This window comes from Coccidioides immitis (genome assembly GCF_000149335.2).
Source record: "Coccidioides immitis RS genomic scaffold supercont3.3, whole genome shotgun sequence".
NCBI lineage: Eukaryota > Fungi > Ascomycota > Eurotiomycetes > Onygenales > Onygenaceae > Coccidioides > Coccidioides immitis.
The window spans coordinates 2756727-2774052 of record NW_004504308.1 but is presented as its reverse complement, the minus strand read 5'-3'; the positions used below and the strand labels follow the sequence as shown (position 1 = coordinate 2774052).

Genomic DNA, 17326 nt, shown 5'->3' with positions numbered 1-17326 from the left:
TGGTGCCTGCTAGTGGGAAAAGAAAAAAAAAAAGAAGGGGAGCGCGAGAGAGGAGAGGAAGAAGGAAAAGCCGGGGATGGTTCAGACAGGCGAAAAGGCAAGAAAGCCAAAAGGCGTCGCTGGCTGTGGCGGGAAATCCCAGAAATTGGTGCCACGGGTTTGGACCAATCAGAATTCGCCAAAAGTCCTTACCCTTGTCGCGTATCGACATTTACGTGTATATTACGCTTTTAGTTGTGACGGATTCTGGAGATGTCCGGTACGGTACGGGTGTGCACGCTGTCCTGTAGGGAACCCGCGCTGGCTTGTTCCTCGCCGCCGCCAGCGCTTCTTGGTTGACGATCAGAACAGTCTGGGGGAGGACTTGGAGCCGCACGTCAACCCTGAGCAAGCTGGGCCGGAAAGGCTGTGAGCGAAGCATCTCTTTCTGGAGCCTGCCAGAACATGGAGAAAACTCTGGAATTTTGCCACGGCCTACAACCGAGGATACAGAGCAACTTTCACAAGATTTCTTGAAGAGGAGGTATGGAGCATGTACTTCATACTGTATCTTACACTTAACATTACATAGCACGCTGCAAATCATGCAATCGGCGTCCACAACCTCGCAATTCACGCAGTACCGAAATATGTACAATTCTTGTCGGTTTTCTGGAGTCATTTCGACAAGCCACGAAATTTTGGAATCGACAAAAATCTTACGGAGTAAGCAAGCGAACTCGCAAAGGCGTGTTTCAGGATACCCGTATGCTGGTGCTGCGGTGAACATCATCGCAACCAAAGGCACGGAAGGTGAGGGAGCTCAGGGCATTACGAAGTTTCATGCATGAACATTCATCCATCCGCATTGGAGGTCACAAGCCATCGAGCATCATTTTTGCGGGAGAATTGATATACATACGGAGCACACGTCCCGACAGAAGGACTTGCAGGAAGGGCCAAGAGGATTGAAAACTCGGATACTACCCTAGCATTTTCCCCGCCCTCCCCCCGGCCACCATCAGACCTCATTGCTTCAAGCTTTGCGGGAAATAAGCAGCTTTGGAAAGATATGTCTCCAGACAACTCTTGCCCCGTGAGCTCTCCGTGTGGAGTCGACTGACTCCGTACTCCCTACTCTTTCGCTAAAAGTTGATCATATTCGAACGGACCCGTCGCCATCCTTTCCCACCACCCGTGTTTGACATAACATCCATATGCAAGTCAGCAGTCTAAGGAGAGCAGCTGTCTTCAGCAACTTGAAGCATCGAACTTGATGCCATGCGCAACAAGCTTTCCTAGTGCCAGATTCCCACGTCAATCTGAAGCGAATCCATGGAAATCGCCCAACGTTGACTCCCGGGCGGCTTTGCTGCCTGTGGCTGGGCATCCGTCGCTGGGGACCGGCGCTGTTACAAGCGCAACTAGAGGCACAGCATGTAGAGCTGGTCACGGGGCCACTCGCTTCCCCCACCCAATACGAGCCAAGCCCAGCCTGCAGCTTCCAGGGCCACCCCAAACCGAAACCAACAAGTTTCTCCAGTTTATCGGGATTTCGGGAATTAGCGAATCCCCAGAAGGAAATTGGGCAAAAAAGAGACTCTCGGGCTTCAGCGCGATTTGCTCATTTGCCCGCCAGCTGGGGAGGCGGATGCGAGACCCAGCCCCATGAGTATGGCTGGCTATTCTTGCCTCTTGTCGCGGTACCCGCTGCACAGGGCATTCGATGACGAAGTATTCTTTCTATTCTTTCATGTCCCATGCAGAATCACACTGTTGTTCGTCCTCTCAGCAAAACTTTCCTCGGAGTTCTCGACACTGTCCTCCGTACTCCGTACAAATGGACAGAGTGCCTGGTGGATCGGCCCCCCTTGCCAAACGCTGATCCTGTCTTGGTGTGGAGCAAAGATCCCTGGAAGTATTCTGACAAGGTCCTCGAGCAGACCACAGCTTCAGTTTCAGTGCCGGCAAAAGTGCTGATCACAGGCAGATTTCTGTCTTCCTGCCGCTCCTATCAAAAGTACACTTTCTGTTCAATATGCCACGGGAATCTTGCTTGGGGACACGTACGCATGTTTGATCAAAATGAAGGCGCCTGTTTCGAAGCCAGATAAGACCACAATGCACATCGATTGCAAGTCGGTCAGGATCGATTTTCGAGAGCGTGTGTAAACTCATCCAGCCCTACAATCCAAGCTAGCTTGAGATCTTCTCCAAAAGTGAGGAAAAATAGTCGCTGTACCAAACTAACAAGGGCCGGGGGGAAGGGCAGAAGAAGGCGCGAGACCGCCCGGTCAGGACGATCGAAATTCTAGAAGCTCTCCTCCTCTCTTAGTCTCGTCTGACTTGGGATCGTCACTTGCAAATGTTGTGTCATTCTTCGAGGCTGGGTGTACGGAGTACTCTGCTTGTTCATTCGGCCAGGCTACTACAGCTGTATGGAGTATAAGATATACGTGCGAGGCCATACTGACACCCAAGAGTTTGTACTGTACAGAGATGTAGCTACTCCGTACTCGCCTACCAACCCTCTCATGTGTTACCCCGCGATTTTGTGCAAGAGTAGTTAATTTGGGGTGCGAAAAACTGGAGTACAGAGCCCCAATGCTAACTTCTCCAACTTCCAGGAGAGCCGCGGCTAACTAAATTAGCCGTGGAACCCTCAACGCACAATCTTCAAAAAGTTCTCCATACACAGTGACTCCATTCGTCCATGCATGAATGGAGAAAGAGATTTAGCCACAATCATCCTGCCTGGCCTGGCTACAAGCAGCAATGCTCGAGGTGTGTTGCTGTCAAGCTTTAGTCGCCCGAAGGGAACGTGGGGTTTGAGTTCCTCTGCATGTCCAAACCGTGAAATTTGTGGAGTTGCCCTCAGGTCCTCCAGACAACCTTTAAGTTTCCGCTTGTGATGCTTGAGGAGAAAGCTTTCCAAGCGTGATACCAAAATTACGAAACAACCTCGCTTGTGGCCACGCTACGGGTTTCTGTGCCTGGACTAAATAGACGCCAGAGCTAGTGGGAGGCCGGTACTTGTAGCTCCGTGTCAGGCACTGTTCGTCGACAGCTGGTTGCCAGAAAAAAAGAAGGATGGTGTCACCACCCTGGGGAGAGATATTTGATATGAATATCGCCCATCTGAAAAGCCACACAAGCTCTGCCGTGTTCATGGTTCATGTTGGCATTTCTTTACGCCTCTCTCCCCTCAGCCCTCAGGTACGCCTCGATTACCCCAAATGGGCAATTGAAGGAAGGCTTTTTCTGCGGGAAACCTGAAAAGTTTCAAAATGCTTGGCAGGGCTTTGCGGCGTTCCCCGGCAACAATTGGATCAACTTTCGACAGGGATACGTATCCGGCTGAGCCTTTCCATATTTGTCAGCCGAGAAACCCTGAGCCACTGCTGCAACTCACCCTCCATCCAAAACATTTTCAGACATCGAGAGACCGATGGAGACATCTGATCTTCTAGCTACCCGGAGGATGTACGAATAGTCCCCCGTTTATCTGCAGGTTTACATGCGCTTGCGCTTGCGCCCGCGCTCTCGGGCACAACACTATCGCGTAGCCCGGCCGTCGATCATTTCAACGCAACGCTGTTGTTGAAAGCAAAAAAGCCAGCCGTCGATCCAGTACGGAGTATCAAGAGTTGATTCAGAATTTGAGGAAAGGATAGTCCGCAAACCCAGCCATCGAAAGTTGCAAGGATTGGCCGTACCGGAAGGGCACGCGGGATTCCAAGTCTATCCATGCCTACAACCGCCAATAGCAAGGAGAATTGAATTGGCATGCTTTCGTTGAACCACATTCCTGGATTTTCGCGAGCCAACGAAGCAATTGCATATCCGGTCGGAAGAAGGAAGGCAAGACCAGAGTTTGCCATCAAGCACAGCACTTGCTTGATGCATGATCCTCGTAAGCAAGCCACATGAAGTCAGATTATTTTGATGCAGTCCGTTGAGGACGGATCGAGACCGTTTTCCCATTGCGATCTACTTGACTACAGAGTACTTGGGTCGAGATACATGGAATGTCTCCATTTGGACCTCCGGATTAACCCAATGCGTATGCATTCTGCATGAACCGCCCTGTTCGGCATTCAACCCGAACCTTAACCCACGAGAAAGAGGGTGGCAAGGAGTCAGGGATACGAAACAAGACAACCCGAGATCAATGCTGAGCGAAGGCCTGGCCGCTGAACCCTCTGTGTGAGTTCCTGCCGAACTCGAGCTTTGCCTTTTGTCAAGGAAGAGGGAGAAAAAAAAAAAATAAAAAAAATAAAAAAAATAAAATAAAAGAAAAGAAAAGAAAAGAAAAGAAAAGAAATAATAAAAAAAAACACGAGTGAATGAAGAAATGAATGTCATGCCATGGCCGTTGTCCCTCAAGCAAGCCGCTTTTTCGAGGCCACGACACCCAATGGCAGCGCCAGACTTGGTTGTTCCCCGCACGTTTGGATGGAGCCACCGAGTCAGGAACGTCCACTTACGAGGTAACAACTTTTGAAAAGTGGTTATTGGCCAATTAGCATACCGGCTTTGCGCCGAACCCGCATATCATTTGACTGCGGGAAATATGATTCGCCCGGATCAAGGAGACCAAAGCAAGTCAGCCCCTGACCTCAGCTTTTGGCTTGACTTTTTGACGAACAGAGTAAAAGGCCGATCACCCCCTCAAAGCAGCCAGCCAAGCCTGTCGAGATTGTTATCTTTCACTCAGGCTTTCAACTCCCGAACACGATGCGGAGTTATCTCCATTTCTTCAGATGAAGAGATTTGTGCATCTAGGCATCCAGCAGTTATGCTTTGCCGCTGAGATCATGGCACTTCTCAAAAAGCATGAATATTCCTCTCAGCCAGCTCAGGTTTAACCTCAAGCATGGCGCTACAATAAGGCAAAAAATGAGTCACTATTACTGCATCCATTTAGCCTCCAGAGATCGTTGCATTGCATTTCTCGTGGCTGTTCCCTTTGGCCACTTTGGGTTCAAGCTCGAGCACAACACCGACAATCTGTTCAGAAGTCAAAAATAAGTGGCTATTATCGCAACTCTGTTGCGATGGTGGCAACCATCCATAGAGATGAAGGACAGTCTAACAGATGACCTTGTGCGAATACTCTGGCAGATATCGCCCCCACCGCAAATCTCTCAAATTCCTCAAAGCGTTCTGACAGCCCACCTGTGCTGGCTTCAATCTTGCTTTAAGCCAACCACAATATTCAAGGTTGAGTGAGGTCCTCGTGCCTTTTATCCCACTGGAGGTGGAATGTCAGCATCCTATCATATACCATGACCAGGAGCTCTTTGTCCTCAGCATGTATGGAACACCTTTACACACGAGCACGGCATATTTCTCACCTAGACATACCAAATACATTGAGACAGCCTAGTATGCGTAGAGATATACTAGCAGAGCTTAAGCTGGATCACTCAATCAATTCACTTTGATCTCAAAGATAAGGAACGGAAGGTGCAGACCCTCAGATTCTTATGGATATTGATCAGTCATATCGCGAGTGGAAAAGCCTGGACCATTAATTGTAATAGTGGCAATTGATATAGCAAAAGATTGAACAGATAAGGGTGTCTTCATTCTTTTGTGCTTCTCTTTCTTCAGCTCTCCTCCCTGTTACCCAGCATTCATCCATTCTGTGCATATACCCCGCTGGACCACTATAAGGGCAAACGGCTTATTTGAGAAAGCCTATGATATGCATCTATTTATCAAAAAAGTTGCTCTTGGAGCTATTATAACTCACTATACTTCTGTCTGTCATAACAGTCTCATGGTCCGCAAACCATAGCAGCAAGAATATAGGCACCTTCGTCAACAGTGTCGGCTCCCCTTCAAGAAGGCCTATATAGTGGCGAAATATCAAAACAATCTCATCAAAGCATGTATAACTTCAAGCGAATCTTTCTTCAAACACAGGTTGTGGGCCGTGGCCTTGCATGAATTCCAACACAAGAACCTCGTTCTCCGAACACCTATTTGAATGCACCCTAGAAATCACATTGGCAGTCAAGTGTCCACAGGCTATGTGAATGTAAAGCCCATGAGAACCAATCACAAAAACTTCCTGGTCTTGCAAACCTGTGCTTCCATGTTGTACATTGATGGTTTTGGCAACGTATCCCAGCATCGCACTAAGTGTCTAACCCGGAAATTCACACCAGATCTGCCCTTTAAACCACCAAGGAGTATTAGAAAGATGCACATAGAGGGAACAAGCATCTTAACCAGATATTCACACCCAAGCGCAAGAGGTGATTCGCAGGCATTCCTTTCGCGCGCCTACAGTAGCTGCACCCTCTAGCCTAGTGATGATTTGTTCACGACTGAAAACTCACTTCAGGGCATACCCTGATATTATAAATCTATAGGGATTGTTATAGGAATGAGCCTATTTATGGGGGTAGCCACTCACTGAATTTTAGGGCCTTTGATACTTTCATAACTAGAATAGACAGTCTTCATCAACTTCCTTAACATCATACCCTGCAATCTCATAAAGTGCGTGAAACACTCTCTCTTTGACAGTTTCAAGCTTTTCATGACCAAGGCAACCATCTTACTTGCTCTCAAAGCATGGTTAACTCCTGTGTCACTCTGCTCATGTTCTCTAGCCACTCCCGGGGACTTCAACTTGGCGCATTAGGAAAAGATGATCAAAATATCTCTAAACTTGCACTCCCCTTCCTCTTCATTTGCAATATTAGTATGGCAGAATACCCGACGGATTAGTTTCTCCACGTCACTCTCTGATAATGTGTTAGTAATAGAAAACGTGCAAGCTGTAGAGTGGAGCAACCTGTGGAGTGCATTCTGGTTTTTATAAATTATACCTTCACATTCAATATCTACAGCTATAGCAATTCATCCATCAAGATCAACGAGCCTAGAACAAATGAATAGCTGCCAACATATCAGCAAAGAGAGGTATGTGGTAGTCAACAAGAACGAAGGGACAAAGCCAGGTTCTCACTCCTGGAGGATGGATGATAATGGGTCGGGATATAGTAGATCTACCATTCAAATGTTTAACCTCCATCAGGTTAAACGTTTTTTTCCGAAACTCAGATTGACGTACCTATCATCGACGGTACTTCGTAGTGCTGAGGAAACCATATTTAGAACTGGAGAGGAACATTTTAAGGCCACTGGATACTGGCTTGGAAATCCATGATCGACTTATATAATAAACCGTTGATAACGAAGTTACCATAGATATGGTTGTTCCGCAGGGTTCTCCCGTCCAGTTGGGATCCAACAATCCGAAACCTTTCCAACTTTTCCGGTAATACGGCTAACTTGGTCTGGAGTTAGTTAACTAACTAAGTAACTAGTTACTAGTTAACACAAGCTTGCAGTTAGCTCCTTTCATGAGCAACGCAATTCTCTATTAAAAGTCACGACATCGAATGTCGACGACAGGCAGGTCATGGTCGTGATTTTTTTAAAATCTTTGGAATCCCGGGATTTATACGGCTAGGTGTCATTGCTCTTGTTATTTATACCAATGGTGCTTAACAGGCATGGCTTCGCTATGGTTTAGTTTGGTTCCCGAAGCTTTCCTGAAGCTCCATGATGTGCTCGTCTGCCTGGCGAAGTTCAATGACGCGGTGTCTATTGAAGCAGAACCTGATTTTGTAGGAGATTCCATTCTTGCACGCACGTTGCTGGAAAGAGTACTGACTGGGCTTCAATCTTCTGTGCAACGTATTAGTTTCGGCTCTCGACCTTGAACCCTTCAAAGTCTGGCTATGCCTCGTTCACATTTGATAGTGGCTCGTTCTTTAGCCAATTTTCTTTTGATGGAAGAATGCGCGGTAATACTACCGATACTGGGACAAGGAGTAATACTGCGAAGTTGTCATGCCAGTTGTATATCAAGGTACTACTCTCTAACCCTCTTTTTTGTTATTATATTTCATTCTAACCTGAACCTCCCAAGGCACTTCTATCTGTATTCAAAGGGCGGACTATTGATTTCAAAGACAAGGATACGGCTGTCGAAGAATGTAAGGTCCAAATCCTTGATGGTTTGGATGAGACTGAGTGCAGGGTCGTCATTCAAATAATTTGCAAGCATGGTATGAAGTACTGACAACATCCCTTTGTGCTACTTGCAGCCTGCTGAGGGAGTATAGGGGTTGTAAAAACCTACAAGTTGATCTATGAGCCTGTGGAAGTGCGACATGCGGTTTTCGACAAGTCCAAGACGCAGAATAAATGGGTAATAGATTCTAAATTCCTGCGGGAAATTGTGGAATATTTCGGGCCTACAGCCGAGCAACTTGATATATTTACAGATAACGGAAAGGCTATATTTACGAGTTTTACTACGAGAGTAACGAATGGGAAAGGTAGGGCAACACATGCATTTGTGGATTCTATGGCGACACTGGATCTAATGATATACGCAGAAATCCTGAAACAACCCGTTCATACATCCGTTGCAATTGACACCAGAGATTTTGAATCTCATCTTGTCGAGGAGAGACTCCATGTGGCGATAAGCGTCAAGGATTTCAAAGCCATAATTATGCATGCAGACACGCTCAAAACAATGATTACTGCTCGGTATACTCGGCCATGCCGTCCGTTGCAGTTTTCATATGAATCGGGTGGTATGACTTGTGAGTTCACGCTGATGACACGAGGAGAAACCGAAGATATCGACGTGTCTTCAAATGGTGATGCACGCGAGCTATCCGCAAGATCATATTCTCGACCTCCGCAAACGGCTTCCGTGAATAATGGGAGTACTGCTGTGGTGGAGCATGGGGATCCTTCGAGGAATGAATCTGCACAGGCATCCTTCCGAAGAGGAACTATCGAAGAAACTCCGCAGGAAACACCAGCAGCAGCGTCAGCCTTGCTTGATCCAAACAGTTTGTTCGTCCCAATGGATGACGATCGTCAATGGGACGAGCCTCAATATGGAGAGGAACAAGAAGATATTCTTGGTTGGGATGCGAGTATAAACCATGTAAGATAACATGAGCCCTTTTTCGTTCCTGCATCTTTATTAATGTGATATAGCAGGACATGCAGCCCAGCTTTGTGGGAACAATCCAAGATCGCAACGTCACAGTTGAAGAAAGCGAGGAACGGGCACGCGAGACCGAATCAACAGCTATTCCCCCGACTCAAAGAATATCTCAGGTATGTCCTATCACTACGTTTAAATGTAAAATTCGATGGGGAATATGCGGCGCTTCTCCACTGAATTGTTGCATTTTTATGCAGGTATACGGGCTAACCATAGCAGATACGAGGATTGTTTGACTCAAGCGGGTGAAAGATAAACTGTCCTCGGAGGATTCCACAATTGGGATTTATCATCCGCTGGAAGATTTCGGCCCAGTCATTGATCGCATCGTTAGTGCTCCTCAAAGGCATGAGGTCTTTCCTCCGTCATAAGCCAGCTGGTAGCGCAGCCCGCCCCGACTGCAGTAATGTTAAGTCCTTCACCACCAGCGGGTGGGACTTTTGCATATCGTCCCACGACATTACCTTGATCGTTAGTCTCTGGGCCACAGTTTCCGTGCTCACCCCATCCAAAAGCGACTACTCGTTTGTTGTCGATAGCAGCGACGACGTGTTCACTTCCGATTCCGATCAAAGGGACTCTGGGAAAATCAGGCGGCGGTAGCTGCCCGCGGTCATTCCGACCCCACGCAGTAATGGACCCATCGAAATTGTGACTGTAAATACCATGCCAACTTGCAGCGACGGAATTGTAGCCCTTCAGTGTCGATGGGGCTCCAGACTGCACCCCCCATTTATCTGAGCCAAGGATCACCAGGGACCCTTCTTCTGCATCCCCCACAATTATAGTAAACTCCCTCCCACACGCGGCGTTTCTTGCTTGGAAAGGAACGTTGACTCTCTGTGGAGACCAAAATATCTTCTTTTTAACTCCTGATTCTCCAAGTTGGCCTTTTCTCGCATTGCCCCAGCCATATACTTCCCCATTAGATAGTATCACCACAGTGTGTCCAACACTACCAGAAATACCAACAATCTCCGTACCCTTAGGCGGAAAATTCGGTATCCGTGTCGGGACATTCATTTCAGTGACATTCTCTCCGAGGCCCAATTCACCTTTCATCCCCGTGCCTGCAACATAAACATACCCAGTGCCTGCTTCAACAAAGCAAGAAGATTCCCATGTAGCCGACACAGAGGTAAACCGGTCAACTTTCCGCTCGCCATCATAGATAACAACCCGGCTAAACTCGAGTAATATTTCCGCGTCTTCTGGGGCATATGCACATCTCCCGTTCCCATTCGATCCCGCCGCATACACTGCGCCAGAGCTGAAAAGGGCAAGAGTATGGTTTCCTCCCGCGGCCAGGCAAAATGGCACGTTGTCATTGTAGTTATTGGGGGGCGCGTTCGTGGCAGCTTTATCCATCGAGTTAGGCTCCCATTTGATGAGACATCTTGTTGGGAAGGCAACGTCTTCCCTGTGACCAAGGCCGAGTTGGCCGGAGCCGTTGGAGCCGAAGGCGTAAAGGGCCATTTGAAATTCCTTTTTGATGGCTTTTTTTTTTTTTTCCGTTGTTGTAGTTCTCTGGGCCTTTTCTCTCTCTCTCTCCCCCCCCCCTTTTCTTTTCTTTTCTTTTCTTTTCTTTCCTTTTTTTTTTTTAGAAGAGACTTTGTGCTTTATTGAATCTTTAGGAATTGAGGAATATGGTATGCTCTCTTGCTCCGGAAATGGCTCCCCCCACTCGGGGCAGAGGATGCTTTAACAGGGAGTATCACCACCGCAGAACCCCAAACAATCAATTTTGTGAAGAGTATCAGCTTCCCCTTCTGCTGTGCATTTATGGTGACCGAGACTCTATTCCATGTGATGCACGACAAAGCTCTCTCCCGGGCATTGTCCGCATGGATGCATCGCCTCGTCGGGATTCACATCAATCTTCACGTGACTCTTATCAACAGCCCGCGCGAGACACTGGGGTTTTTGAATACCATAATATTGTGTCAATATCCGAAGAACTACACCATTATAAGAGGCTCTTATTAGTAAAGCTCATAATTTATTCTTGTAGATTTCATCTTCTATGAATAAAACCATATTGGAATCCAGTTATTTCTCTTGCTAGCTTTGATAGAATATCATACATTGTAAATCTAGATGCATGTGGAGTTTATGTTGACAATTATCAATGAAGATCTTTCTGCGTTCACTGTCTTATGCCATATCATTGATGAAGAAGCTGACGAGAAATTTCTCATGAAGCAACATGAATTCAATTTTGGTAAAGATCATTTTAAGTCGACAGACACCATGTCTATCTTCTCTGAACAAGAACTAAAAGTCTGCTTCCGCAAAAAAGAAGCAGTCCACTCTTGTCACTACTGATAAAGCAGGGAAGAGTGATGAAAATAATGTCAAATATCAATAATCAGACAAAGACTGATGAGAAATTTCAGAAAGTTGGGTTCTTCGTTCAGTCAAATGATGTAATTGCTTTAATCTAACTAATCATGTTTCAAGCGCCATCGTCGCATAACGGTTGACTTTGGCAGGGATCAGCCCCATCGGTCTCGATGTATCCCGAAACCTCGCAAATCCCCGGCCCGCGGGCGAAATCGGAGGGTCCGGGTATATCATTTATGAAGGAAATGTCTATTCGTAGGGGCAGGGGCTGCTTGCGAAGCGTCTCGAAATGGTCAAATGGTGGATTAGGATAACAACAACAGACGGGCGTGGGTGATCTACTGCGTCCCGGACATCAGGTGACATGGAAGCAACTCTTCCGCTTACTGACTTGATGATCTTCCATTTTACTGCTATTCTCCGGAGATCATTATTTGATGAATTTCATATCAACATTTTTGAATCGGGGTCAACATCTAGGGTGCCCAGGCGAATGAATTATATCACCCGATTTTAAGGTTCAGGGACTAGGAGATTCAGATCTTCCGATTCCATATTGTCAATCTCCCGGCGCACGGAGTACAACATAAATAAATGAGACCTGAATTTGAAAGTCATTAAAATCGCAACTATTACCTCTCGTTCCAACATGCTGAGGACGCGACGTCTTCAGTGATGGGAAATCACATATGCATCTGCTAAGGAAGAGGAAGTTAATGTTCTTCATCAACTGGGATATGACCAACAGACGAAATTTTTTGCTCATCTTAATAACCATCTGACATCGTTGCCCGTCATCTTGGGTTAAGCTCGCCTGCTGTGTGCCATATGGCAGAAGAAAACGACTGGTTGCATGGTAGTCTTAACACTTGCATTCCTGTCACCATCGTCGGCCCCTTGGTATCCGTGTAATGATTCGATTTCCACTTCCCTACCGCATTGGCGAGGATTTCGGGCCTGGGAATGCCGATGAGAAAATTAGGTGCGAGGCAGGAACCTATGCGTCGCTACAAGGAAATTGCTTCGATATTCCGATTCCACGATTGTACGGCTTTGCTCTTTCAGATGGTGAAACTGTACGGCTTTGCTCGGAACCCCCTCTCTAATAAGCTAATTTAAATGAGTTTACTCCGTACTCAGCTTGAAAACTTACCGCCCTTAATTCAATGGATTCAACGTTTTAAGCGTCGATTCATTTCATGGCTAGGACATCCAATTCCGTCAAAAAACATCCGCTCGCAGAGGAGAAGCGATAACATCATTGGAACCGGCTATTTACTGATGGAATATATTGAACCAAGCCGAGGAACTATGCTTTCCAATACATGGATGGATAGTCAACATGATATGCAACTACGGACCAACCTGTTTCGTGGTAGCCTCAGCCGAGTTCCGCTTCCTAGGATTGGCTCCTTTATTATTGATGATCACAAAGGCTTTTTGGTCCTAGCGTATCGGCTACTTTGCGTCGAAATTCAGCTGCTAGAGAATGGACGAATGTTAACAGATATACACCGCGATTATACATATTCAACTGTCGACTCCTATCTTACGGATATTCTAACATTTCATGTCCACCGTTTTCGGTATCAACCAAATGCGGTGAATCATCTTGAAGACTGTGCTTTCCAGCTGTCTTTTCTCACCGGAATGCGAGCAGTTTCAAAATCCTTTTCCAAGCGAATTTGCGACGCGGCCCATTTATTTTGACCTTTACTGACATGCATCAAAGCAACATATTCGTGGATAAGGATAGGAATATAACATGCCTTGTCGATTTGGAGTGGGCTTGCTCTAGGCTAATTGAGATGTTCAACCCTCCTCACTGGCTGACTCACAAGGGAGTGGACGAGTTGGTGTTATCGGACTATGATGCAGTGCGAACAGAATTTATGGGCATTATGACAGCCGAGGAGAAGAGACAAGATCCAACCGCAATGGAAAGGGATAACAGTAAGGAACTTCGACAAATCCTCCCGGCTGTTATGAAGAACAGTTGGGCAACTGGAACTTTCTGGTATGCATCGGCGCTCTCCAGCCCTTCTGGCCTCTTTGGGATCTTTAAGGAGCATATCTGACCATTATTCTGCAGAGATTATATTGAAGAATTCAATTTGGTTATGCCCTTCCTTTGGAAAGGAATGTGGAATACATCGCAAGCCGCAAACTCTCGGATAAAGAACAGTACGACAAAAAGCTCCGACAAGAGTTTGTGAATGATGCAGATTGAGCGGAGCTCTCTTACGAACTTTTTCCTTCAGAGGAGCCTTGGTTGCCATCCCGGCCACCTTGAAAGTGATACTGAACAGCGCGGCCGAGGGCCCTCATCGCTTTCTCGGTTTGGCTTTCATTTCTTTTTTTTCCTCGCAGCTTGGCCCGAGGAGCTAAGTAGGTGTAGATTTTTAACATCAGCTTTGACCCCAACGACTGCCTCTTTGCCTTTGGTTCGGTCGGGTGAAGTCTGGTGTGCCACCTTAAAGGTGATCAATTATCTGTATTTATATGGTTAGTAGGTATGGTGGGAACCGCGACCATATCAGAATTTCGTAGGCCTGGAAAAAACTGGGGAGCTCTGATGAACCCACTGTGAACAGAGCCCAAAAGATTCCTGCAGCAGGAATGATGTCTTTACTGTTTTTCAAGTAAAAACAGTTCTTATTTTTAAATATTTCTCTGTCTGAGAAATATTCTTAACTACGGAGTACTATAAAGTAATTTAAAAATAAAAATATTCCCGGAGTTATTGAGAGTCTAGAACCATATCAAAGCCACTTGATCTCGTGGCCCATACCGCAGATTTCCTGTGATTCATCAAAAGGTAGCCTTGCCTCCGCAACTCTGTCTTCCTTGTCTTCCTTTTACCCACTATTGGTGGGCTGTTGAATGTGCTTTATAAAAAGTAGCAGGAATAAATTAACTAATTAACACAGATGGGGAACACGCTACTTCGATGCCAAAGGCGATACTAGGACAGACATTAAAAGGCAGGTTAGGCCTCTACACAGTCACCAAACAATTGCAAGACTGTGTTTAGGTTGTAACGTATGTATCAGTTTATTTATTGTAACCTTGGGCTTAGCGAGACAATTCGCTCATTGACAGCACTTACAGGAACCGAAATAAGGCAAATGCTGTTGTGAAATGTGCCAATCACTTCCCACTCCGGAACAAGCGCGACATCTTGCGCCAACTCCAAAACAAAACTCCATTTATACGTCCACTGCTTGATGAGATTGAAGACCCCCCAAACCCTCCTGCCATAGTATTGACTCATTGAGGTACCTAGATGATGATGTTTTACACGCCTCCAATACCCAACGCCTCACTTGTCTAGAGGCGAAATACTTCACCAAAAAGGTCCTTGAGCACTCTCAGTTTTGCATAGAGAAGGCTTTGTTCATACCGGTGCGGATTTTACTCCTCAGAATTCTGGTGCTCTTTGAAGCTTGCTCATATAATATAGATGTCAAGCCTGGCAATGTGTTGGTGAACTATGGCCAGGATAGCAAGCAACACAACCGGTTTACGGACGACCAACTAGCTGACTTTGGAGATACCGTTCGTGAAGATTTAGCTTACGCGTGGGATGGGGACGCCATTGGAACACCAATGTTGAGAAGTCCTGAAGCACATTTGCAAATGCGATGGGGACTCCAACTGATATCTGGTCCTTTGGGGCACTGGCAAGTTTTCATATTCCAGAACAATGGAAATCTTGGGCCGTAGCTACTAATATTGTCTCCTTGCAGGTCGTCAGTTTGTTGTATGGAGAAGGATTCCACATATTCAAACCGGACGCCCCGGTCGATCACGACGAGTATGACCTCAAGATCCTTATGGAGCATCACCGATGCTTTGGCCCATTTCCACTCTCCTCCTATCAAGAGATTGCGGATGAAGGTAGACTAGAGGTTCTGAAGTGGATCATGGAAAATAGCCCTGCCGAGAGCTTGAGACCCTTTCGCCTCACAACTTCATGGGAAATTTGCCAGGAGGATAAGGGGTTTGTGCTGAGCATAATGAAGCTTGACCTGCGAGATAGACCGACTGCGCATCAACTCCTGGAGGATGAATAGTTCTCCTAAGCTTAAGTACTTACCTAGGGTACGGTGAGTCCATGCCTACTTGATGCACTTAAGCCTGCTACCGACAAACCAGTGGCTACTGCGGAGTATGCGAACTCAGAAAAGAATTATGCGTGGTCTTGCGCGTGGTCTGACTGAATTGTGAAGTTGCCTAACCTGTGCACCTCCCCTAATGCATACACTCGGATCGTCTCGCTTCCCAGCATTGAGCAGCTCTGCCACTCTGCATCACTCCGCATCACTCCAACCCAAGCTAATCCTCATTCACAGGGAAATGCAAAGTTTTTCCGTCTTTGCCGTCGTAACAGACGCCGGTGAAGTGGTCACGCGGATCATCACTCTTATGCTCGGACTCCGTAGCTAGTGGGCCAGCATGAGTAATTGCAGTGTGCACCGCCGCGTTTTGCGTACCTTTGGCACACATCAACCGTCCCAGGAGGCAACAGGTCCTTGGATGTCTCGACAGCTTTCATCCACCGTGGCCCTTGCTCTTGCACGACAGAATCCCGCCTAACCCACTTTGTGGTTTGCGTAGCAGGAAAGACTGTGATCTCCTGCCCAGCTTGCCAACAGGAATCTTCTTTACAATTTGATTGTGGGACATCGTCGAGATTTTGTCGGGGGAACCCGGCTTCGAAGGCAAATCAAATGGGTTGTAAAATCACGGGAAAGGGAAACTGACAATCTGGAAGCTATCTGTTCAGATTGCAAACCTTTGAAAGTGGGTGGAGAGCCAGCTTATAAGTTCTTGAGGCCTCCATCGACATCGAACCTTTCACCAATGATTTTGCGAGATCCCAAGCCCTTTCAGACTACTAAAAGCGCGGGCCTTCTTATTGGCAGGAACAGTCTGCTTTTGAGGAGGAGCGATGGAATTGTTGGCGACTCGGCCGCTGTCGAACTTTTCGATTTGTGAAAATCGGGTTTCCTTCATGGGGTAGCAGGATACAGACCCTTTTCATCACCAGGGTCTCCAAAGCAAATGGCGCTACCCAGCTCGAGTCCTCGACCAGTAGTAGTATGCTTACTGAACGTGGTTTGACTCGCAGGCACCGCACCACCCTGTCAATGCCTGCTTAACTGAATAACATGATCATCTTGAAAATAGCCAGAATAGAATTTCATAACTTGGCAATGTTGAATCATAGATCACCGCTTTGCTAATTAGATAGGCCAGGTCAGTGATACTACATTTGAGACAACTGGGTTTCTACTGATTGTGATGTCTCTTATACCAGATCACATCAGGAGTTGTTGCAGCTGTGGATGCCTCTATGATAGCGGAGCCTCACACGTTTGTTTCTTATTTCTTCAAAGCATTGATTGCTGTTGTCACAGAATGACTATTGTTTGCAGCCGAAAAGATCTCTTGACATCTGATCGGAATCAGGTTACAACACTGTAGCTCATTAATTAGCATGAAGAATAATTTCCTGGTGCGTAGCTGTTTAGATATGTATGTATGTAAACCACAGGAACTTGGTAACCCCTTTGGTTCTGCTCTTCCTCCGTCTTTCCCACTCAATCTAAAAGCTGTGTCTGACCTCCACTTTGTAGCCATATTTGGCGGCGAAGGGATCATATTGTCATATACCACTTGATGTGGTGTTGAATCCATGTGGGACATGGCTGAGCATTGAATTCTAGTATACCCAGATCCTCAATTCTCACAATATAGTACAAACAAGAGGGGAACCGATCGGATGTCAAGCCCAAAAATTAAATTTGGATATATAAGGGTGTACCAGGTCTGTGTGGGTGGCTTCAACAGGCCAGAATAATCGCTAAAGCTTTGTAAACAACTAATTTTGATATCACATGGGGGATTTTCTGGTTAAAAGCTCTCACGAAGGTTTAAGTCTGA

General features: G+C 46.5%; 6 protein-coding genes across 6 annotated transcripts; 4 read left to right on the top strand and 2 right to left on the bottom strand.

Moving 5' to 3' along the window:
• Positions 1-76: 76 nt before the first annotated feature.
• Positions 77-2179, top strand: CIMG_13288 (uncharacterized protein; the record flags this gene model as incomplete). Its single annotated transcript, XM_001240735.2, has 4 exons — positions 77-408; positions 572-792; positions 1282-1910; positions 1970-2179. 3 exons carry the CDS (start codon positions 77-79, stop codon positions 1707-1709), a joined length of 981 nt encoding a protein of 326 aa, XP_001240736.1. The 3' UTR covers positions 1710-1910; positions 1970-2179.
• Positions 2180-2273: 94 nt separating this feature from the next.
• On the bottom strand, positions 2274-3149 carry CIMG_13287 (uncharacterized protein; the record flags this gene model as incomplete). The annotated part of the gene is made up of 2 exons (XM_001240736.1): positions 2274-2617; positions 2933-3149. The coding sequence occupies 2 exons, from the start codon at positions 3147-3149 to the stop codon at positions 2274-2276; spliced, it is 561 nt and encodes a 186-aa protein (XP_001240737.1).
• Positions 3150-7387: 4238 nt separating this feature from the next.
• On the top strand, positions 7388-9484 carry CIMG_07902 (DNA repair protein rad9). The gene is made up of 7 exons (XM_001240738.2): positions 7388-7628; positions 7706-7873; positions 7934-8072; positions 8130-8345; positions 8406-8971; positions 9025-9147; positions 9254-9484. Exons 1-7 carry the CDS (start codon positions 7515-7517, stop codon positions 9281-9283), a joined length of 1356 nt encoding a protein of 451 aa, XP_001240739.2. The 5' UTR covers positions 7388-7514; the 3' UTR covers positions 9284-9484.
• On the bottom strand, positions 9196-10830 carry CIMG_07903 (alpha-tubulin suppressor protein Aats1). Its single transcript, XM_001240739.2, has one exon. It carries the CDS (start codon positions 10508-10510, stop codon positions 9365-9367), a length of 1146 nt encoding a protein of 381 aa, XP_001240740.2. The 5' UTR covers positions 10511-10830; the 3' UTR covers positions 9196-9364.
• A 1458-nt stretch (positions 10831-12288) lies between these two features.
• CIMG_07904 (uncharacterized protein) lies at positions 12289-13455 on the top strand (the record flags this gene model as incomplete). Its single annotated transcript, XM_001240740.2, has 3 exons — positions 12289-12453; positions 12518-12963; positions 13110-13455. 3 exons carry the CDS (start codon positions 12289-12291, stop codon positions 13453-13455), a joined length of 957 nt encoding a protein of 318 aa, XP_001240741.2.
• Positions 13456-14555: 1100 nt separating this feature from the next.
• Positions 14556-16798, top strand: CIMG_07905 (serine/threonine protein kinase). Its single transcript, XM_001240741.2, has 5 exons — positions 14556-14782; positions 14841-15060; positions 15127-15481; positions 15733-16639; positions 16701-16798. Exons 2-3 carry the CDS (start codon positions 15022-15024, stop codon positions 15451-15453), a joined length of 366 nt encoding a protein of 121 aa, XP_001240742.2. The 5' UTR covers positions 14556-14782; positions 14841-15021; the 3' UTR covers positions 15454-15481; positions 15733-16639; positions 16701-16798.
• The last annotated feature ends 528 nt before the right edge of the window (positions 16799-17326 follow it).